The 20,494-nt window shown below is 32.9% G+C and overlaps 4 protein-coding genes across 17 annotated transcripts; 1 reads left to right on the top strand and 3 right to left on the bottom strand.

The window, feature by feature from the left end:
* The first annotated feature begins 825 nt into the window (after positions 1-825).
* LOC121130541 (uncharacterized) lies at positions 826-16,502 on the top strand. 5 transcript variants are annotated; one of them, XR_011783844.1, is made up of 11 exons: positions 888-1,391; positions 3,858-4,007; positions 4,082-4,598; positions 4,672-4,772; positions 4,837-4,975; positions 5,032-5,580; positions 5,653-5,939; positions 6,000-6,260; positions 6,324-6,461; positions 15,844-15,981; positions 16,053-16,502. XR_011783844.1 is itself a non-coding variant. In XM_040726279.2 (9 exons), the coding sequence occupies exons 1-9, from the start codon at positions 1,002-1,004 to the stop codon at positions 6,387-6,389; spliced, it is 2,460 nt and encodes an 819-aa protein (XP_040582213.1). In that variant the 5' UTR covers positions 826-1,001; the 3' UTR covers positions 6,390-7,591. The 5 variants fall into 5 exon arrangements, 1 of the variants encoding a protein (XP_040582213.1); XR_011783843.1 differs by having other exon boundaries at positions 16,034-16,502; XR_011783842.1 differs by having other exon boundaries at positions 15,844-16,502.
* LOC121130555 (uncharacterized) lies at positions 10,327-13,863 on the bottom strand. Of its 7 annotated transcripts, none has more exons than XM_071893714.1 (4): positions 13,547-13,684; positions 11,532-12,480; positions 10,569-11,436; positions 10,327-10,500 (listed from the first exon to the last, which is right to left on the bottom strand). In XM_071893714.1, the coding sequence occupies exons 2-3, from the start codon at positions 12,415-12,417 to the stop codon at positions 10,574-10,576; spliced, it is 1,749 nt and encodes a 582-aa protein (XP_071749815.1). In that variant the 5' UTR covers positions 12,418-12,480; positions 13,547-13,684; the 3' UTR covers positions 10,327-10,500; positions 10,569-10,573. The 7 variants fall into 7 exon arrangements, with proteins under 7 accessions (XP_071749815.1, XP_040582238.1, XP_040582229.1 ...); XM_040726304.2 differs by lacking the exon at positions 13,547-13,684 and adding exons at positions 12,851-13,031; positions 13,091-13,138 and having other exon boundaries at positions 10,327-11,436; XM_040726295.2 differs by lacking the exon at positions 13,547-13,684 and adding an exon at positions 12,851-13,084.
* LOC121130596 (uncharacterized) lies at positions 14,288-16,443 on the bottom strand. 4 transcript variants are annotated; one of them, XM_040726340.2, is made up of 7 exons: positions 16,163-16,443; positions 16,047-16,107; positions 15,816-15,973; positions 15,226-15,263; positions 15,071-15,136; positions 14,920-14,985; positions 14,288-14,659 (listed from the first exon to the last, which is right to left on the bottom strand). In XM_040726340.2, exons 1-7 carry the CDS (start codon positions 16,441-16,443, stop codon positions 14,502-14,504), a joined length of 828 nt encoding a protein of 275 aa, XP_040582274.1. In that variant the 3' UTR covers positions 14,288-14,501. The 4 variants fall into 4 exon arrangements, with proteins under 4 accessions (XP_040582274.1, XP_040582288.1, XP_040582280.1 ...); XM_040726354.2 differs by having other exon boundaries at positions 16,061-16,107; positions 16,163-16,302; XM_040726346.2 differs by lacking the exon at positions 14,920-14,985.
* On the bottom strand, positions 16,438-18,662 carry Dus3 (Dihydrouridine synthase 3). The gene is made up of 2 exons (XM_040726331.2): positions 18,123-18,662; positions 16,438-18,038 (listed from the first exon to the last, which is right to left on the bottom strand). The coding sequence occupies exons 1-2, from the start codon at positions 18,393-18,395 to the stop codon at positions 16,554-16,556; spliced, it is 1,758 nt and encodes a 585-aa protein (XP_040582265.1). The 5' UTR covers positions 18,396-18,662; the 3' UTR covers positions 16,438-16,553.
* Positions 18,663-20,494: the final 1,832 nt, after the last annotated feature.

Here is a 20,494-nt window from a genome sequence, read left to right as displayed (position 1 = left end):
TTTCAGCTTTTAGTTGAAGATTCTGAAATCTGTAAAAATTACAGGAAGAAATATTAGCAGCCCAAAAAGACCTTTGAACATTTCCATTAATTTCAAATTTGTTTATTTAATAGCAAAACATGAAACAATAGTTATCGGAGCTGGACTGGTTTTGAGTAATATTGCTTCAACACCCTCAAATATAGAAATGCATCTTTCTTTAAGATACGGGGGGTGAGAGAATATACGGCATTTGTCTATGGGGGTTTGAATCTGTTAACTCAAATTTATGGTATTTGTATCTAAATTATTTGCTACATTATTTATATATTCTTTAACATGATTAATGAGGTTAGAAGTCACTATCACAGACCTTCTTGGGAAGGGGCATCTGCACAATGACAAGAGATGAGATCCACCGAGCAGGGCACAAAGAGGCGAGATCCTTTCTTCAACTTCAAGTTGAAGGAAAGATCAAAAGGAGTACGGCTAGGATATCCAAATGGAAAAATATGAACTCCTGGGAACAATGGATAGATGCAGATCCCATTAATTGCAATCCATGCGAAGGGAAACTTTTAGAGGCATTTGAATAATCTCATTAATTATATTCAATATTGCAGAAAGGTAGGCTGTAAACTATAGTCTTTATAAGAGGGAGATCTTATTAGTGATAACTTATCACAAAAAAGATTAAAAATAATGAATAAAAAACAAGAAAGAAGAAAGAGCAAACGCAGCAACAGTTTCTTTTCTTTTCTAATCTCAAAACATAAATTTATCAAAACTTGCAGCCCAGCTTTAAAATTAGGAATAAATACATATTTGTATCTGTTTATCACCTTTACGTTTAGAAAAATAGAAAGCGGCGGGTGATTAAACATACATACGTCGCACATTTATATATATTCGTAAATATATTGTACTGAACACCATTGATAATGTACGATTTTGAAAAATAAATCGATATTACTTTTGTGTCAGAGATTTGCTACATCAAATAAATTAGTGCTCATCAACAAATGAGAATGTTTTACTCTATGTTACTATCCCTCCTATTTTTGGGGATTTTCCTTGCCTTAGATGTGAGGGCCAACTCCGACTTTAAAGCACCTACATCTGAAGACCTAAAGACAATAAAGACGGAGATTCATGCATCAAGGGGGGAGCCCTGTAAGGTGGAAGTAAAATTGGATGATTCGTACATTCAAAAATACTTAACGGAGAATATGATTGTGAGTAGTAGCTCAAAGTCGAAGCCTGTTCGTTGTTCCGAGCGTGTATTGGAGGCTAGACGGAGCGTGAAAGAGCCAAGCTTGGGTGTAGAGCCTACTGTGGGCATGGGAACTGCTCTCATATTGTTTATTGGAGTAGGGACCTTTGCTGTGGGCATTGCGTATGGATTTCAAATGGTAAGAATGATTTTAGTTAAAATTATATAACGAGAGTCAATAGTTTGTCGTACAGTGTGAGGAAGAGAGCCCAAAGAGTCTGTAAGGATGCAAAGAAAGTTGTTTTGTAACTCTGAGTTATTGATTTAGAAGATTGACTGAATTATAAATAATATGTAACTACTTTATTTTATAAAGGAAAAATGACCTTTTCTTATGTAAGGGTCAATTTAGTTCAGAAGTGCACGTTTTTCTCTTTTACTCCCGTGAAATTCCATTTCTTTGGGCTTGAAAATTATTGGTTAGAATTACTTTTATATTTCAAATTTCTTATCTATGTTTACACTATCCAACAGCATTTTTGTTCACCGGCTGAAACCCATATTTGGTATTGTTATTTAATCCATAACATACTAACATGACCTTTTTAACCTTTATCCGACATAGGTTTGTCCTTTAAAGCCTTTTTTAAATATAACTATATAGATAAAAATTAGAAATAATTACAGTTCATAAAAATATTGCAGCATTTGAAAGATAAAGGATTTATTAAGTTATCTTGAATAAAATTACTCAAAAATGTTTAATCATACAAAACTTAAATAAAATGATTAGAAGCCGATATTTTTTTTCGATTGCTTTATACTATAGCTAAAACTAAAGAACACACCTTTTATTACAATCGTCGAAAACGGTCGATTTTGATCAATTTTATGAGTTTAACTTTTCTTATTGAATAATTCATAAAGAAGTTATAAAAAAGGCTACGTGAAAAGTGTTCCGAAATTAAATATCATTAAGTGGATTATTTGACTAATTGCAATTGGTAATTAATATTTTAGAGGCAAGGAGATATGCCTCAATTTAAATATGCTTCATATTCAATGTATTTATTACAGATTTTGACATCTAATTGACTTATTTATATTTAATTTCATAATTTTATTCACACAACTTCTTTGCTGTTTATTTAATTAATATTCTATAAAAAAAGTTAAACTGAAAAAATCAATCAAAATCGAACTTTTTAAAAAAATAAATCTTTTGAAATTGTAATATAATAATAGTTTTACCTATAGTATAGACCTATTGAAAAAAAAAAGAAGATTTTACTTGATTTTTATATGATTAGAGACATTTCGTAGGAATTATATTTTAGGTAACTTAATAAATAATTAGGGGTGTACGATGCATTGGAATTGGGAAGAATCGGACTTTTCAAAAGTATCGAAATCGGCTCAATAATGACAATTCCACCGATACTTATATGTAATTATTTATATGGATATATGAATTATTTGGGTTCATTTATGTAGACAAAATTACGGTCTCAAGTCAATAAAATAGGTATGCTAGAGGACGTGGTCAGACAAATTCAAAAGAAGTAAAGAAAGGGGGGGGGGAGCAGAAAGTACTTAGGAGGATTATAAAAAATTACAAGTTTGTACAGGAAATTTACTTGAAAGTAAAAATTATAGAAATAAACACACTTTGAGTACTCCATACATTGAATTGTATCCCTAATCGTTCAAGAGTTGGGTTGAGCAGTTTACTCAGAAACCATTTAGTAGGGACACTATATTTGAGTTTGTAAAAATAGGACACTTATACATATGTGAGGTGTAGAACATGATAATGACTATTGAAGCCTTCAATCGAATACCAACATAGGTTTGGTCTTAAAAAGTTTTTTTTTTTTAAATCACGTTTTTAGAGTATAGTTATGATTCAGAGATATATTTAGACGTGAAATAACTATATGAATGAAAATTAAAGGTGATGGAAAATATTCCAGGATTTGAAAGAGGAATTATTTATTAGGATGTACCGATACTAAATGTTCAGCTGATTCCGATATCATCTTTATTGGCGAGTTTATTAATATTTTTTTAAATACTTTCAAGACCAAACCTACGTTGGTATTCGATTGAAGACTTCAATAGTCATTATCATGTTTTATGGCTTTTATAACAATAATAAATGTGGATTTCAGCCAGTGGGCGTTTCAAAATCTGAATTTTATTGTATAATGTAAGTGCAGGGGGTCTCTGCATTACGCAGTTTCAAACACCGCAGATTTTGCATAACGCAGTGTTTGGAATTATTCTGATTCCCCTTATATTGCCTTTTTTTTATTATGATAATAAATTATTAAAAAAAACACTATTTATTCAGGTAAACAAGAATTTTTGTAGATGTTGATGAGGTTGATCATACTCTGCCTCTAAATTCATAAAATATAAGTGTATTATTTCACATAAAGAGGAAGGTAGAAAGTTCTGTAAGTATTTAAGAGGATACCTAGACTTAAAACTTTTGATTATTACTTATTATACAAACTTGCAATTAAAAAGCTTGCTTATTTTCCCTGGTGTATTCAATAATATCTTAGCAGCTATTCAGTAAATATGCTTTGGATTTTAATTATTTGTGTCTTTTGACATTTTTTCCGAAGGAATGATTTTATACTCTGTACATTTTCTTTAGGTGAGGAAACATGTTTATCATGATGAGGATAACTTGGACACTGCCTTTGATGCAGGTGGAAAAGTAAGTATTGGACTTACAGCGACTACCATTGTCTCTCAATGGACTTGGTCTGCAACCCTTCTCCAATCCTCAACTGTGGCAAGCAAAGTAAGTCCCCTAGTGTCAAGTCCTTATTTCAAACATTATCTATATACTCGTATTACCTTCGCAATATATCTAAGTATGGAATTAGTGGCCCATATTGGTATGCTGGCGGTGCTGCCATACAAATAATTCTGTTCTCAATTCTCTCCATCATGCTCAAAACACGAGCTCCAGGAGCAAAAACCTTCCTTCAAGTAATTAAAGCTCGTTTTGGTAAACGAACGCATCTCGTCTTTTGCAGTTTTGCTTTCTTTACAAATTTAATTGTCATGATGTCACTTACTATTGCTGGAACTACTGTATTGAATTCTCTGGTGAAGGGCCTCAGTCCAGAGCTTTCAGCAATGCTGTTGGCTGCCGTCATTGGAGGCTACACACTCATTGGTGGTCTTGGTGCAACGTTTTACGTATCTTATTTCAATACTATGTTAATTTTTGTTCTCATAATCATGCTCGTGGTTGAAGTGTTTTATAACCCTTATGACAATCCCAATAATCCATTTGGATCTGCTGCCGCAGTTTATGAGTATATTTCCTGTTGGAAATCCCCTGAGGGTAACAAGGACGAAAGTTACTTGACTTTCTTTTCCACTGGTGAGTATTATAAATGATCCATATTAAACATATGAGAATATCAATCCAAGTTCCATTATTAAACTCTTGATAGGTGGGATTGTTTTTGGAATTGTTAATATAGTTGGAAACTTTGGAACTGTTTTTTGTGATCAGGCATACTGGCAAAGCTCCGTTGCTGCAAAACCCCTTCAAGTAAATTAAATTTTTTAGTAGTAGTGATAGTAATAATATTTACAAAAACTTTTTTTTGATTTAGGGTGTTTGGGGATTTATTCTGGGCGGTCTCACGTGGTTTGCTGTTCCCTTTTCTCTTGCAACCACGATGGGATTAGCTTATTTAGGTCTAAGCTCAGCTCAAGGAGCACCTATGCTGACTGATGAAGATGTAGCAAAAGGTATTTAAGTCCTGCTTGATATTAATCCTCCTTACTTAAGATTGGATTAATTTTAGGACTCACTGCTCCATTAGTTGCACAAAAGTTACTGGGGACCACTGGGGAGTACTCCATGCTATTTTTAATTTTAATGGCAGTAATGTCGACAGGATCCGCCGAAGTGATTGCGGTTTCTTCCATTATAATTTATGATGTCTATCAAACATATTTATATCCATTTAGAAAAGACTTAAAGGATGGTCAATGTATTATTTGCGGAAAGTTTTACCGAGGAAGCTCTTCTGTTGATCTTTGTGTATGTCCAAGTTGTAAAAAATGCAGTGGATGTCATAATGACAACTTGATCAGATCTCAGTCAGATTCTCTTGTCAAACCACCTTTCACTTGTAGTGTTCACAAAGACTATAAAGCTTATCAGGAAAAGCTTTTAAATTATAAGAATTGGTGTATCGTTGCTTGTACTCTTCTAAGCATACCCCTATGTCTCTTTTGTTGGGCCGTGAATCTCAATCTCACATGGACGTATTATTTCACTGGTATTCTTATCTCTTCGTCTGTATTTCCTATTGCCCTCTCAATTTTGTGGTCTAGAACAACCTCACATGGTGAGTTAGTTAGCAACTTATAACCTATAAAAAGAGGGAGAATCAACATATATATATTTTTTTAATTTATAGGGGCTGTTGGAGGGATTGTAGGTGGCTGTCTCTGTGGAATGTCAAGTTGGCTAACCTATGCGTCTCAGTTTGAAGGCGGACTATCAGCAGATACATTTTTAAAAAATACTGGCGAAGAATTCCCCATGTTGTTAGGAAATATAACTGCCATTGGATGTGGTGCCATGTTCGCCATAGGAGTAAGTCTATTAACTCGACCTAAGATGTCAGAGGAGGAAGTTGAGATGGAATGGGAAAAAACGCGAGACATTGATAATCCTTTGTCCCCATGGGTTGAAATTTACAAGGTATGTATTTGACCTTTAATACTAATAAGTACACATTGAGATAAATGATTTTAATTAAAGGGAGAGTTAAATTTAGAGGAAGGAAATCACTTTCATGAGAGACCTGCACTGAACTTAATCATACGAAAATTCAGAGCGGCAAAAATTACAGCGTATATCGCTGGTCTATTTTTTACAATTATGTTCATATTCGTATGGCCTGGATCGATGTTGAGTCTGGGTGTTTTTGATTATTCAGCTTTCAATGCCTGGACGATTGTAAGCAGGGGTTGGGGATTCATTGCCGCCACTTTTATCATTTTAGTTCCACTCATTCAAGAGGTTAGTAGCAGTCAATTTAAATTTAGGAGATAATATATTTAGTAATATACTCATTTCTTATAGGGCTTAGCCATTTGGAAGCAACATAAATCTAATGTTGCAAAAAGTATGAAAAACAATAACACTTAAACAAATGGAAACATTGTCAAAGAGAATACCAAAAACTGGAAGAATAGCTGCATGGACAGATACATTTAGATAGTAGGTTTTGTTTTCTTTCAGCAATATATCAAAAACGCTTTGCTATAAATCTGTATATGAGCTCAATTTCATCCAAAACGGGCTTAATTGGTTCATTTTTTAGTGGGACAGACTGGGGATATTTGCACCATGATTTGATTTGCTTAGACATGCCAAAATGTAACACAACATACCTACCAACTATATGTCTCCTATTGTTTGAACACTTTTATAGATTATACAATTCAGCGGTTTTTTATATAAATTGCATTTGAATCCGACCTGTCAAATGTCGCAACTCTTCAAGTAGATGCGAAGATGAAATTCACTTTCAACATCCTCTTCAGAGACCTGCATTCACTTGAATATACAAAATAATTAAGACGAATAAACAAGCACTTGTTGCAACTGTACCCATTGCAGTACTGAGCATTACGATATATTAAATATATCCTCAATGAGTGAGTTTTGAACTTTAATAAAATTATACCAACCTCTTCAAATGATATCAGTTGCAGCAACAACAATACAAAACTGACTTCCTTATTACCAAAATATTATTTCCCACCCTCAAAACAGTTTTTATCCAATATCTCAAAGAAAAGTGGGTTTAAATCATTGATATTTCTTTTCATAATAAATTTTGTGGCTTTTTTGGATGTTGGAGAAAAAGAGGTTGTTGTCACTATCTCCGGTATGCCCCAATGTAGTATTTATTGTAACTCGTCACAAGATACTTGATTTACAGGGTACTGTATCCTTGCATTACGTCAGTGCTTGTTTTCTCAAATGTGCTTGGTTCGTAGTAATTAAAATATGCTTTTGACCTTGTTTGCATTACATTAATGCCACCTCCTTTCCCTTTCTCTCCTACAACTCCTCAGTTTATGACTCATAGAGGGTGTTCAAATCAAATTCAATTTTAGGCCAACTTTTCGGATGCAACAAAATTATTTTTTTAAACACTTAAAAAAATATATATATCTGCCCTCCCCCCTCCTCATCCCCAAAATTACTTTTTCATCAATGAATGCTTATTTTTTTCATCTATTTTCGAGGTAATAAGATGAAACTTATCTAACTTAAGATGATCATAACACTTCAGTTCTATATATTTCCAGCTCGTTGAATTAAATTTTAATAATATTTTATTTGAGTATTTTTTGGTAATAGGTTAAAGTATTTATAGAGTCCATGATTAAATTTCATATATTTCATGAGCCATAAAGTTTTTTTACGATAGGGTCCAGGGCAACAAGTGAAGCTAGGTTGTCATGGACCCTATCTTTTTTTCGCTTTATGTAGCAATAAGTTTTTAGAAAATAGTCAATAGGAATACATCAATTTCTTTTTGTAATCACCATTTTTTTGCATCAGTTTCTTACTCTTAGTTATATATTATAGTTCATTTAAAATGGGATTTACCGGTTAATCAAACTCTTTCTGAAATTGTTGAGTTTATATTGAGCTCTGACGTTGTCATAACCTACCACGACGATTGGAGTCAGAAAAATGGATGTGGATAATTTAGTGTTCAAGAGATCACAATAAATGGTAAATATCGTGCTTTTCCTACCCTTCCCGTTTCATCTGAGACTAGAGATAATCTAACTCATCCAGATACTTACACTTCTTAATATTTTATCAATCGTCAGCAATGGCAGGTATAATCCAAAAAATATTCAAGACAAAATAACATTCAATCTCACTGATGAAGTTAGTCACAATTTTGGGATTGAAGAAATGGTTGCTCTTGAGTTAGGAACAAATCATATTCCAGATCACCTTCTATGCCATACAAATCCAATGCTAATGTTTAACCGTGAACTCGTCAACCTTTTTAGAGTAATTGAGGAAGGAATAAGCTCAGAAAAAATATATAGTAAGTTCCTGACGACTGCTACGAGTCAGCATAATTGCATCACTGAATAATTTATCCATTGTATTACCAATCTTTTCAGTCCAGATTTTAATCATAAATCATGGAATCAGAGCTCCCAATTTTCTATTTATATGTTAGCCTGGAAAAATTTAGGTCCATGATTCCGAAAAGCACGGTTTAATCGTTTTTTTACCTTCGTGGTGTGATTCTTTACCTCCATCCATATATTTGGTCCTTCCTTTCAAAATATGAACATATCACTAACAGTATGGCTTGCAGTGTGAGGTCATTTGAGGACGTCGATTTTCTGAAAATCCATTTGGCAGTGAGGGCATTGATAGGCATTCAGTTAATTTAACCTTTTCTATTAATGACAACATCCACTAATATGGGATACAATAAATTGACCCTTAGAATGAAGGAACTCTATAATGATCTTAAGACAACAAATTCTAGAGATCTTCTAAATATTTCCAGTCCAGCCTTTAAATTTACGACTCTTGAGTCATTTTCAATCTTGTAAATATCGGGACGAAATCCTTTCAGCAATTAGTAGTGTTGTAAATGAGCATTCAGATAGAATTGAAAAAGTAATTGCTTTTGCTCTTTCAAAATTAGCCTAAGGATTTCACCGACAGAGAGCAGATGTCTTTGGATTTGGAGATTTTAATTAAAACAGCAGTCTCCTTGTTCGCAAAAAGATCCATTCAAACTCGAAGCAATTAACTATTAACAACATGGCAGCTGAAAGGCATATAGGCTCAGTTCAATATGAGTTATCCATTCGTGGGGGTTTTAATTTGAGTTCTGCGAGTAACAGCATCGTGAAGGCAAAGTCAATTGACCTTATATAATTCAAACTTGTAGATTAAATGAATAAATTCCATAGTCATGTACGTCAAGATGCTGAGCTTGTGGCGATCTAGATAAGATGGAATGATTCACAACAAAAGTTGGAAGAAATGGGACTTAGCGTTAAAGAGGCTCAAAATAAAGATTGGGATAGAACACGAAATGCTGACTTAAACTTACTTATGTCTAAAGGTGGTCCCTTCACAAAATCAGATGAAGTAAATAAATTCACCAGTTCTAACGTATCAGAAAAAGCTAAAATTGAACGGATCTATATATAAATTTGATACAATAATGCCACCAGTCTTTTTATGGCAAGAACATATTCCTTATTCAAATTAAAAGAAAACTACAGAACATTATCAGTTGATAGATATGCAAATAATTTAAAAACATGTCTATCAAATATATTCTATAAAGCTAAATTTAACATGGTATAATTTTGATGTAGTTATAGATAATTTATCTGAATAAACTTTATATAATATAATTAATATTATTTTAGTATCGAGATTTAAATTGTACATATAATTATTTTTAATAAGTTTTACAAAGCAACATACACAGTTAAGAATATAAATTTGGGGGGAAATGACCTTTTTGTTAACTTTCACCTTAAAATTAAATATCCTAAATTTATAGTAATGTAAACCTGACGCATTTATTATAAAATTTCATTATTAACTTAAACATAAGCAAATTTCACTCTTTTTTTTTTTTTTTTTTTTTAAAAAAAAGGTAAAAATAAGCGTTTTTTAAGGGGTAAAAAAGTACTTTCTGGGGTAGGTTTTTTTTTTTTTTTTTTGCCAAAATGCTCTTATGACATAAATTCATAATACAAGTTAGGCTAAAGGTAGATATCATCACTTTGATAAAATCCCCCCTTAATATGAGGAGATCCAAAAAATATACCAAAGTTGTTAGTTATTACATTATTTCCATATAAGGACTTTCGTAAAATAAAAATCAAGAAACAATTGAATAAATTAAAATGACCTATTACTGATTTATTTAATTTAACAATGAAAAGAACAAGAGAATAAATCTCATTACAATTTAACTAAAGTAATCTGATACTCAAATACCTAATTTTCAATGCCATTCTTTTTCTTCCCCAGTGCTTAACTATTATTAATAAAAAGATATTCGTAATATTTTTATAAATATTTCTATATATTTCAAATTTTTGAGTCCTATTATTGTAGGATTTTACAATAGTCACATAAATATTAGGTAATCATTTATTTAATTAATTTTCTATTAAAATTCAAGTGTAGTGTTTCTAAATAATAATAAAATATTGTCACACATGTCCAAAAAGAGATCCTTTGATAGTAAAGAAAAAAACAGAAATATGTAGATGAAAATTGCACTATTTTCGTCTTAAAGCTTACTTGATTCAGAATAAGAGTTGATTCAATTCAATGGAATGAATGGTTTGGAGAAGATCTTCTGAAGAAGGAGGAGGAACCCAGGAGGATGATGAGGACGGACTCTTAAAGGGTTTGCAAGAGCCCTTCTCTATGTGTTTGAGTAATGTTTTCTTGCTCTTAAAGGACTTTTTGCAGTTCTCACAGGCTATGGAAACCCCTTTGAGTTTCCCACTACAAATATTACTACTATTACTCCGAACACTTTCATTTCTCTGAGTGGACGCAGAAATAACTAACGAATCGTTGTTTTTATCCTCGATTCTAACACTGGGTATTTCACTGGGATTTGGATCTTCGTTGTATATTGAGGTTAGGGATAGATCATGCTGCTGTGAGGCTTCTTGTGGATGTATTTGTTTCATATGTATATTAAAGCCTGACTTGGATTGATAGGATTTAAAGCAAATTGTACAGGTAAACTCTTTTTGTATAGAGTGAAGTTTATAATGAAGGGTTAGGTTCTTCTTTATCATAAATTCCTTTCCACAAATTTCGCATTTAAACTCCTTGTTTCGTCCATGGGATTTCATGTGCTTCTCGTATTTCTGTGCGGAACCCAAAGACATTTTACAGTTGTGGCAAAAAAAGTCTTTACAATGAGCCTTTTTCTTCTGGTTTAATGAGGATCCAGAGTGTACTTTCTTGCCTTGGGTTTCTATTGGATGTAGAACTTCTTTATGGTTTTGCAGTGAGGATTCCGAGCTGAAACCTGTCAGCAGACAAAGATCACATTTTAAGTCCTTAGGTTCAAGATTTACTCCTCGGCTCCATGCAGATGTGGATGCCACGTGATGCCCTGATTTATTTGATTCATTAGAATAGGTGCTCTCTAATGAGGCGTGAAGAAATCATCAACATACAATGTACATATGTAAGTTACACTAGTACACTTGTTTATAAGAAATTAACAAAGAATAGTCTTACCTTGCATAGGACCTAGAGAGTTATCAGTTTCTACTGTCGTCCAACAGGAGTTTGAAGAATGATTTTCCTCTACTGGAGCCTCTGGGGGATTGAAAATATCCTTGGTTTGAAGGAACGTATGAATTGGAGCATTTGTTGATGGCGCAGACTCTAAAATGGGAGACACAAGCTCCGAGGTAGTGCTCTGATTAAGCAAGGAACTAAGGATTATTCCTGATTTTGTAGTTTCAGGTGGAGTAGAGAGAAGTGACGTTAAAAATGAGGAATTATTATTAATTGTTTTAGAACCCGCCGGAGAACATGCAGGAGAGAAATCAAATTCTTTTGGGCTCAGAGATTCTATGCTTTCTATTCCACTATCAAGCTCGGATGTCTCATCTCTCTTAGAAATAATACAAAGTCTAGTATTTCCCCCTTGACTGAATTTGCTATTATTTGAGTGTGGAGAAAGGGGATTTGAGAGGCTTAAAACTTTAGTTTTCTCCGAGTATTGAGGAGGTCGTCCTTTCCAGGGTAAAAGCTCAGAAAGTTCGTTTATTTCGTTGATAAGTAAATCTGTCGTAGATTTATGCTTTTGAGACTTTGGTGTAAGGGCTTGGAGAAGGAGTGAGGGTGAACATGAGGAAGGAATGTTGTAGATTGTAGGCTCTTCATCTCGAAAATCTACAGGTGGAGGTAGAATGATATTATCATCATCAATTGGAGACTTAGGAAGTGGTAGTGGAGGAGGAGAAGGAGGAGAAAGGGAATCAAGTAATAAATGTGAGGATTCCTTGGATATGGGAGTTGAAGTGCACATTTCATTTGCCTCCTCATCAACATCTGGTGATGGTAGAGGCTGATAGGAATGGAAATCGGAGAGAAGTTCGTCTAGAGCCAAGTCCATTTCTTCTTTAGATTTACTGCTATCCTCAAAAACCAGTTGGTCTAATTCTTCTCCATGGTGATGCTGAAAAATAGAATGAAAATACATATTTATTCAATTTGAGGAATCTAAAAAATATATGTAAGAGTCAAAACTATTATTCAGCTGTACTTAAAATGGTACTTTGCATTTAGTAATAATGGTGAAGTATATAATAATAGTCGCGTGATACTCAACCTCAAGGACAGGCGTCAAAGGTTGTAAAATTACGCCGACCATTGGCAAAGAATGATAAAAATAATAACGGGGTGACTCAAGGTCGAATAATCTCATGAGAGGTGAGTAAATGCGAAAAAGAATCAATTGTTAGCAAAAGAAATTACATTCATCATCAAGATAGAAGTATGCAAGTACCTCATTGCATGTACCTCTTAGATGAGGAAATCTGTCTTACATTATAGTCGCAGTAGCAAGTATTGGCAAGGAATGCTCCTATACCTCTATCCTCCTTCCTCGAATAATTTTCTTCCAAAAAGTCCTCGTTCATCGGATAGAATTTCTCACATGAATAAATACCTTATTTTCTTCAACTTTACTTTACAAAGCATAAACCCCTTTCACTTTTAGTCGAAACACTAGGGAAATACAATAGATATATATAGTCCTTTCTCTCTCTAGTACCGTAATCTATTACAATTGATCCCTTAATTTGAAAAAAAGAGTGGAAAAAGGCCGTGACAAGACTCTCCAAAACCAATCCCAATTCACACCTCACACACAAGATATAAATTCATACAATAATAGAGAGGATTTCACGGAACTACACTTCATTCTCGAACAGGTAGTGAGTCCCTTGATAACTGAGTCAGCATCTTTTGGACGAGGGAAAGAAATTTTTAAGAAATGAAATAAAAGCATGTAATAAGAAAAGAATTGAGCATTGGTAAAAAATGGAGAGAAAAAAGCCCTCAACTAAATTAAAGGAAACTAAATTTTTATTTAGAATCTCAGATCTATGTACGTCTGAACAATGAGCAAACTCAATTACATGGCTAATTCATTAGTAAACTTTTATGTTACTTTAGTTTACTTTTTATGGTTTTACGGAATTAATATTTATAGATAATTATAAATCCAAGGATATTCTTACCTTATTAAAATTGTGCCACCAAATAGACGAAGAGTTAAGAAGTAATTGGACAAACAACCTTAGTTAGAATTAAAATTTTCATTTTGATTATCTAAAGCGTGCGTTTTTACATATGTGTACAACCACCAACCATTGATGGCAGGACCATTATAATTTTTGTAAGGCGTTCAAAACTTTATAAAATAATAATATATAAATTGCGTCAACACGAGTCCCCCTCCTCTCCACCCTCCGATTGATATTACAGTTTTTCAAATCAAGAACCAGTTACTTGGTTCTTGGTTGTGATACGAACAAACATGCACTTCCTTCTACCAGTTAAAGCCTCTGGGTTAAAAGAGATAAGCTAGACTTCTAATAATTGTAGGTATAGAGGTTGTTTTTACATATTATTATGATATTTGCAATAAGTTGGGTTTAACAACACGATGGAGAAGGAGGAGTAGAAGGTTGGGCTTAAGTAGTGGATAAAAAGTGTGAGAGGACAGAAGAGAGGAGTAGGCTAGTTACTAGAGATATTCATCTAAATGGGCCTTCATTAGCTTTATATATATATATATATATAAGGGATCCACTTTTAATCCGGTTTTATAAACGTATACTAATAAAATATCTATATATATAGATATACGATATAATGTATACACTAGACATGCCCTTGAAGTTACAAATGTAGGTACGAGTAATTCAACTCATTTCTGTATTTATATCAAGAAAAGTGTTTATTATGTTAGTATGTAATGGCGTTTGACTAAAATTATTATTTCTTCTTTTCCTTCTTTAATTTACATCCAATAACTAATTAATTAATAACATGTACTGATTAAACAAAAAAAAATGAAATGATTTTTTAATAATTATAATTATCAACTCATAAAAATCTATTATTCTTTTATTCCATTTTTTTGTTACGAGTGTGGGAGGAAAGGTGGAGAATAACATAGAAATATTTGCTTCATAATAAGATCAGGTAAAAAAGTACAGAAAGTACAAGGATCCTCAAATCCGTGTTCCAACTATGAGAGCAATTTGATCGCTGTAAAAGGGATCTCTCAAAAAGTGGTATCAAATCCGTGTTCCATTTACAAATATTTGCTCCATCGATTGTATATCCTGAAAAGTGAATTATTATTCGTTATAGATGCATATAATTAATTAATTATTAATCAAATTCAATTTAATTGAGGATACATGTTCTAAACATCAAAGTATTTACATAAATTGATATGCATTTTGATAACCACTATCACTATTAATGACATAAATTTATTGCCATTTAAGTACAAATTATATATTACGTACATAAATAGTTCGATTGTTGAGAACAGTAATAAATCAATATGGAAAACTAATGCCGTCATTCGTGAACATACTTTCCTCTATGAGGGAATCAATAACCAAAGAAATGCTCAGAATATGAAATCCAAATTTAAAATCATCTAATAGGGAGTAGATAAATAGAAAATGTATTTTTTTAAAACCCTATTTATTGATCCGCTTAATATTAAGTATCTAAATGCATACCTTTAAAGTAAAGAACTAAGGCTGAAGCGGCACCAACCTTACGATAGCAGTTAAATTGCTTTTCGACTTTCATAATTATGTAATATCAGTGATAAAAAGTTAATTATAGCAGATTAAGAATTGTATTGATTGATTGATTTAAAAAGATAGCTTACTTAACACATAATCATCAACGAAGTCCTTGGGTTTGACTCTATAAATAAAAGTACATCATATATTATTCAGTTTACATATATATATATAATGGTTTAGAACATCAATGCATTGAGAAAGAGTTATAACGTATATGTGTGTACATGGAGGTTCATTAAAAATAAAACTTGTTTTCGTGACAACCAAGTCTACCTCCGTTTACTACCACTATTCATTCAAAATTAGATCAACCTTGAATAGAATATAAATGGAGCAAAGTTCTAAATATATATAATATAAAAAAGAGGATATCAGATCATACGACCAAAAAGCAAAGAAAAAAAATTCAATATTACTATATTTGAAGTAAGGCTTTTGTCAAAATTTATTAATCCCCATAAAAATCCCATAATTGTCATTTATGTTAAGTTCTTTAAATAATAATTCACATCTCTTTTAGTTCATATCACTTCAAAAACCCTACAAATCCATACATATTATTTAAAAATCCCACATAAAAATATAATTAGACTATGGACAATTATGTGTAATTAAAGAATATTTAATACCATTTATTATTATGTTCCAGCAATAAAAAACAATTTTAACTCACAAAGTTTGCTTTTCTTCTATGGATATAGGCGAACAAGCATTTTTCTTATTCAACTTTAAACCCATTGTGGAGCCATTGTTCTTATATATCAATTGGTCATTATAAAAATCCTTCAAACGCTTCAGATATTCCATATCTTTATGTGACACAGAGAATACCTGTAAAAGTACGTAGAGTATAGCTGAATATTATTAATTATAATGTAATATGTAATTAAGAATAACTGAATACTTCAAGTCCCTCACGCAGACTATCTCTATAATTGTCTTCCCAAAGACACGGGTGAATAAATCTAGCTCAAATTGGAAGAGGAAATAATTTGTAAGACGAAAATTTGCGTTCAAAACCTGATATGTACGTAGGTGATATAAGCATGGGGATCAAGAAATAGGATGAAAATGGGATGGAACACATTTGCAGATTCATAGACTTCTTTCCACTCAAAAACACCGCCTTGAGGAGGATTGAAGGTTATTTTGGAGCAAGATTTATGATGGGTTCGATCAAAATGAAATTTGATCAAACTAGTGTTGACTGTAGTATTTGTGAAATCATGGAAATCCAGAGGAAGCACGATATGAACAAACCACCAAAAATTCAATAAAATATAAATAAACAGAAATTTCATAATGTAATATGTATACACATAGATATATTAATTAAATGAAATTCAAAATCATCAACAAAGCAATGTAATATGATCCGAGTCTACATTTTAATAATCAATTTTAAATTCATTCATTTGTAGGAGTTTGCTTTATGTTTAGGCTCAAAATGAAAGGACTCAGGTACTTTCCCAAGGTATAACTCTGTAATAGTTACCCAGTCTTTACAATTTGGAGAGGACATAAGAGTCTCCATTTGATCTCGTCCTTTGAAATATGGTATCCGCTCATTGATTTTCTGTGGAGGATGAAGAAGTAAACCTGTGGGAACATAGCGATGTAAAAAAGATAGCCATTCCAATAAGAATCGACGAATAGTCTCTATTCCTCTATCATCAGATCCCCAATGCTCAAAGCCATAATTTACGTAGTCTTTAATCATGTCCAACCGATCACTTGCTGATATGTCCAAGTGACGTTGCTCTTTTATTTCACTGAATATCCAGGGTTTAATAAGAGCTCCACGGGCTATCATTACTCCATTCACACCTGATATACTTTTTTGATGATTATAACTTTCAAAGTCCATAATATCCCCATTTCCATAAATGGGTATCTGTTTGTTTGCAACATTCACACACTCCTTTATATAACCCCAATTCGCTTCTCTCGTATAACGTTGTTCTCTAGAACGACCATGAAGTGTGATTAAATCAACACCCCAATCAATGACCTCTGGAATCAAGGAGTGAGCAAGTCTTTTATCTGCGTAAACACCAGTTCGTATTTTGATTGTTAGAGGTATATCCAGAATCTGCTTCATGGACCTTACCATAATCTCCAAAGGTTTCTTTCGAGACATTAAACCTGATCCCATACCTTTTTTATACACCATATCAATGGGACAACCCATGTTAATATCGATAAAATCCACATCTGAATACTCTTGCACCACTTTAGCAGCTCGTGCCATTTGTTGAGGACTACAACCGCATAGCTGTACTCCAAAAATGTCCTCTGATGAATGTTTTTTAAGAAGAGCCCATTCAGCACCCTGTCCTTGAAGTAAATTAAGACCCATTGCCATTTCTCCACAAGTAACATCTGCTCCAAATTTCTTACAAATCCGACGAAAAGGTAAATTTCCAACTGTGGTTAGAGGAGCTAAATACAACTTGTTTTCCCAATCAATTTTTTTCTTTGCAGAAATATCATACAGTTTGGGATGATTTTCATCATATTCTAGTCTGGGTATTTTACAAGGTACAGATTCAATAGACTCATCCTCTTCCTTGTTATGTATTTCAATAGACTCAATTTCCGGCTTAGATTCAACCTCTTGCTTTAGACGGGCTTCTCTTGCTTTGAACTCCATATCCACAATTTTGTCCTCTGTATGGAAATCAAAATCCTTTTTACGGAGTTTAATTTGAACATTTTTATCAAATTTATTGGAGACCATAGATTTCAAATCCATATTACGAAGATTTCTCCAATCTCCAGGAGATATTTCACTAACATGATCCTTCCTAAATTTACAAGTCAGTCCACGAGGACAAAATCCATAAGTTTCGTAAACATGACATGCTCTATCGAGGATTTGTGACGACTCCGAGACCTGTAAATGAGAAAATAGCCATTATTATCAGTAGTAATAATTAATGACTAAGTGGAACAATGAAGTCAATAAGGTTAATATTACTTTAATGTATTCTTCTACATTGTGTAGAAATGCACATTGGGGATATTGACAGGTTGGTACATCCACACCCTTTTCTAATCCAATGAATATTGGACAGAGCCTTGATTTCTTATCAAACTTCATAGGCTTGGGTCGGTTTTTATTCTGACCCCTGCTCTTATTAATATCCTCAGGGACAGGAAGGAGATATTCAGGCTTAACATGACACTCTAATCCCCCACTCTTATTCTCCTTATCGACTATATCCTCATTATCATTTGATGATTCTTTCATTCTCCTCGCTGTCTATCTTCCTACTCACTATCACTTATCAGTTATAATTTTCGATTGATGAGCACAATATCAGAATACCGGCTATGAAATTTACTTAAGTTTATACTTTGTGCAATATTGGATCAATAATAATTAAATTTCAATAAATTAATTATTTAATATTGGCAGTCAATCATCAATCCTCACAGTCACATGTTATATTATTAATAAATATTGTTTAGTGTTTACAATCTAATGTTATTGTTGTTTTTAGTGAGTTCAACAACTGATAAATATTGTTTTAGCGGGGAATATTTTCATATAATATTCTTAATTCAGTGATTCGCAACATTTTCATCACTGCCCTATGGGCTATGGGCTATGGAGCATATGGCTATGGAAAACCTTATAACATTTTTTAATATCTTGGAATATGTAAAATAATTTGTTTATTTACGTAACCTCTCGCGTAGCTCCTGCCAATGCACCGGGGAGCATAATAGCTTTACGAAGTATCGATAGAGAACCACTGCTCCAATTTATCAATCATTGGATGACCGATGGTGATAGCATGCTACCTAATGCCTATTAGTCATAAACTCATGCGTTACTAGCTGGAGTAGCCAGCATTGCTCAGAGTTATTTGTTAAACTATGACAAAAAGTTTTTTCAAAGCCTTGGTCACCCATTTATTTGATTAAGTGAAATGTATTTCTTTCTCTATGGTTAATAGTTGTTAATTAAAAACATAGAAGGTGCTTCAAATATTTTTATTTCTTAAAATGTTTATCCTAATAATAATAATTTATTACCCTAATTTTATTAATTTAGAAATGCCAATTGGTTAATTATGTATTTTTAAGCAGACTATTTTATGAAGTATATTATTTTTTTATTCCAATTTTTAAATTCAAACGTAATTTTATTTAGCCTTTCAGAATATTAATATTGGTTTTGTGAGATTATTCTGACTATAATTCAATTCAAGAATAGATAACTATTTTGTCATACATTTAACGAGATCCGTGATTATGCTCCAAACTTTGTTCTTTTGAATCCTCTCCGGCCCTTTCACATTTTCCCAATGCAAATGATATAATTTTATGCCTTCACAACATTTTGAAATATACCTAATGAGTGTGATGAGTAGATAGTAGTAGGAGTGGTTGCGTGTTTTATCAAAATCCGCCTGTCTTGCCCAGCAGTTGGTACAATTCAGAGATCGAAAATTATAGTAAGGCCGATCACAAGATGGTATTACCATGTATTTCTGTGAACCTTGGGGAACTGTATTTATATGTCTAAAATCAAATGGCAAAACCTAATTGACTTTATACATTTTTACTCCATTGATATTTCATTAGTGTCGGAGAATCTATGTGAAGTCCCCTGCTACTATTTATATTTCTTCCACAAAGACGAACATTTTTGAACAGAATCAAAAGTTTTTATAAGAAAAAAAACTTAAGTGTTTCATCTTGGAATTGCTACAAATATTACCTTTAACATTTTCTACAAGTCAATTACAATAAAATTACAAAAGAGGAAGTTTCGATCGAACATTTTATCCGTTAAAGTTGGAATCATCTCTTTGGGCCCCAAGGTAGGTCAAATTGCATCGTCGCGGATTCTCTAGCATCAAAAAACCCTTTTAATATCTAAAAATACACTCCGGCCCTCAGATTGTACAGTTGAAGTACTGGGCCTCTAAACAGTTTAAATTCCACTACTGCCGCGTTTCTTAGCATCAATGAAGCCCTTTGAATATGCTAGAATACACCCATGCCCACAGTTTGTGTATTAGAGCTCCTGGGGTTGAGGTAGGATTATTTTTCAACCGCCTCATCTATGAGCATCCCAGAAATTTATAATTCCCCGAAATATACCCAAGCCCTCAGGTTGTAGAGGTGAAGTGCTGGACCGTAGAAGGAGTCTTCAGGCATGAAGCCACCCAATGGCAGCTTCTTCGGATGCAAGAGCATGGAAGATATCTACACGAATATTTATTCTACTAAATTCACAAATAGAATAAGACTATGAGGAATTATGAGTATAATAAACCGTTGGTGTACTTTGAACGATCCAGATTATCGTGTTAATAATTATCATGCTGATGTATT

This window comes from Lepeophtheirus salmonis, chromosome 1 (genome assembly GCF_016086655.4).
Source record: "Lepeophtheirus salmonis chromosome 1, UVic_Lsal_1.4, whole genome shotgun sequence".
Lineage (NCBI taxonomy): Eukaryota > Metazoa > Arthropoda > Copepoda > Siphonostomatoida > Caligidae > Lepeophtheirus > Lepeophtheirus salmonis.
The sequence above is the reverse complement of the archived record's forward strand: the minus strand, read 5'-3'. Positions and strand labels throughout refer to the sequence as shown.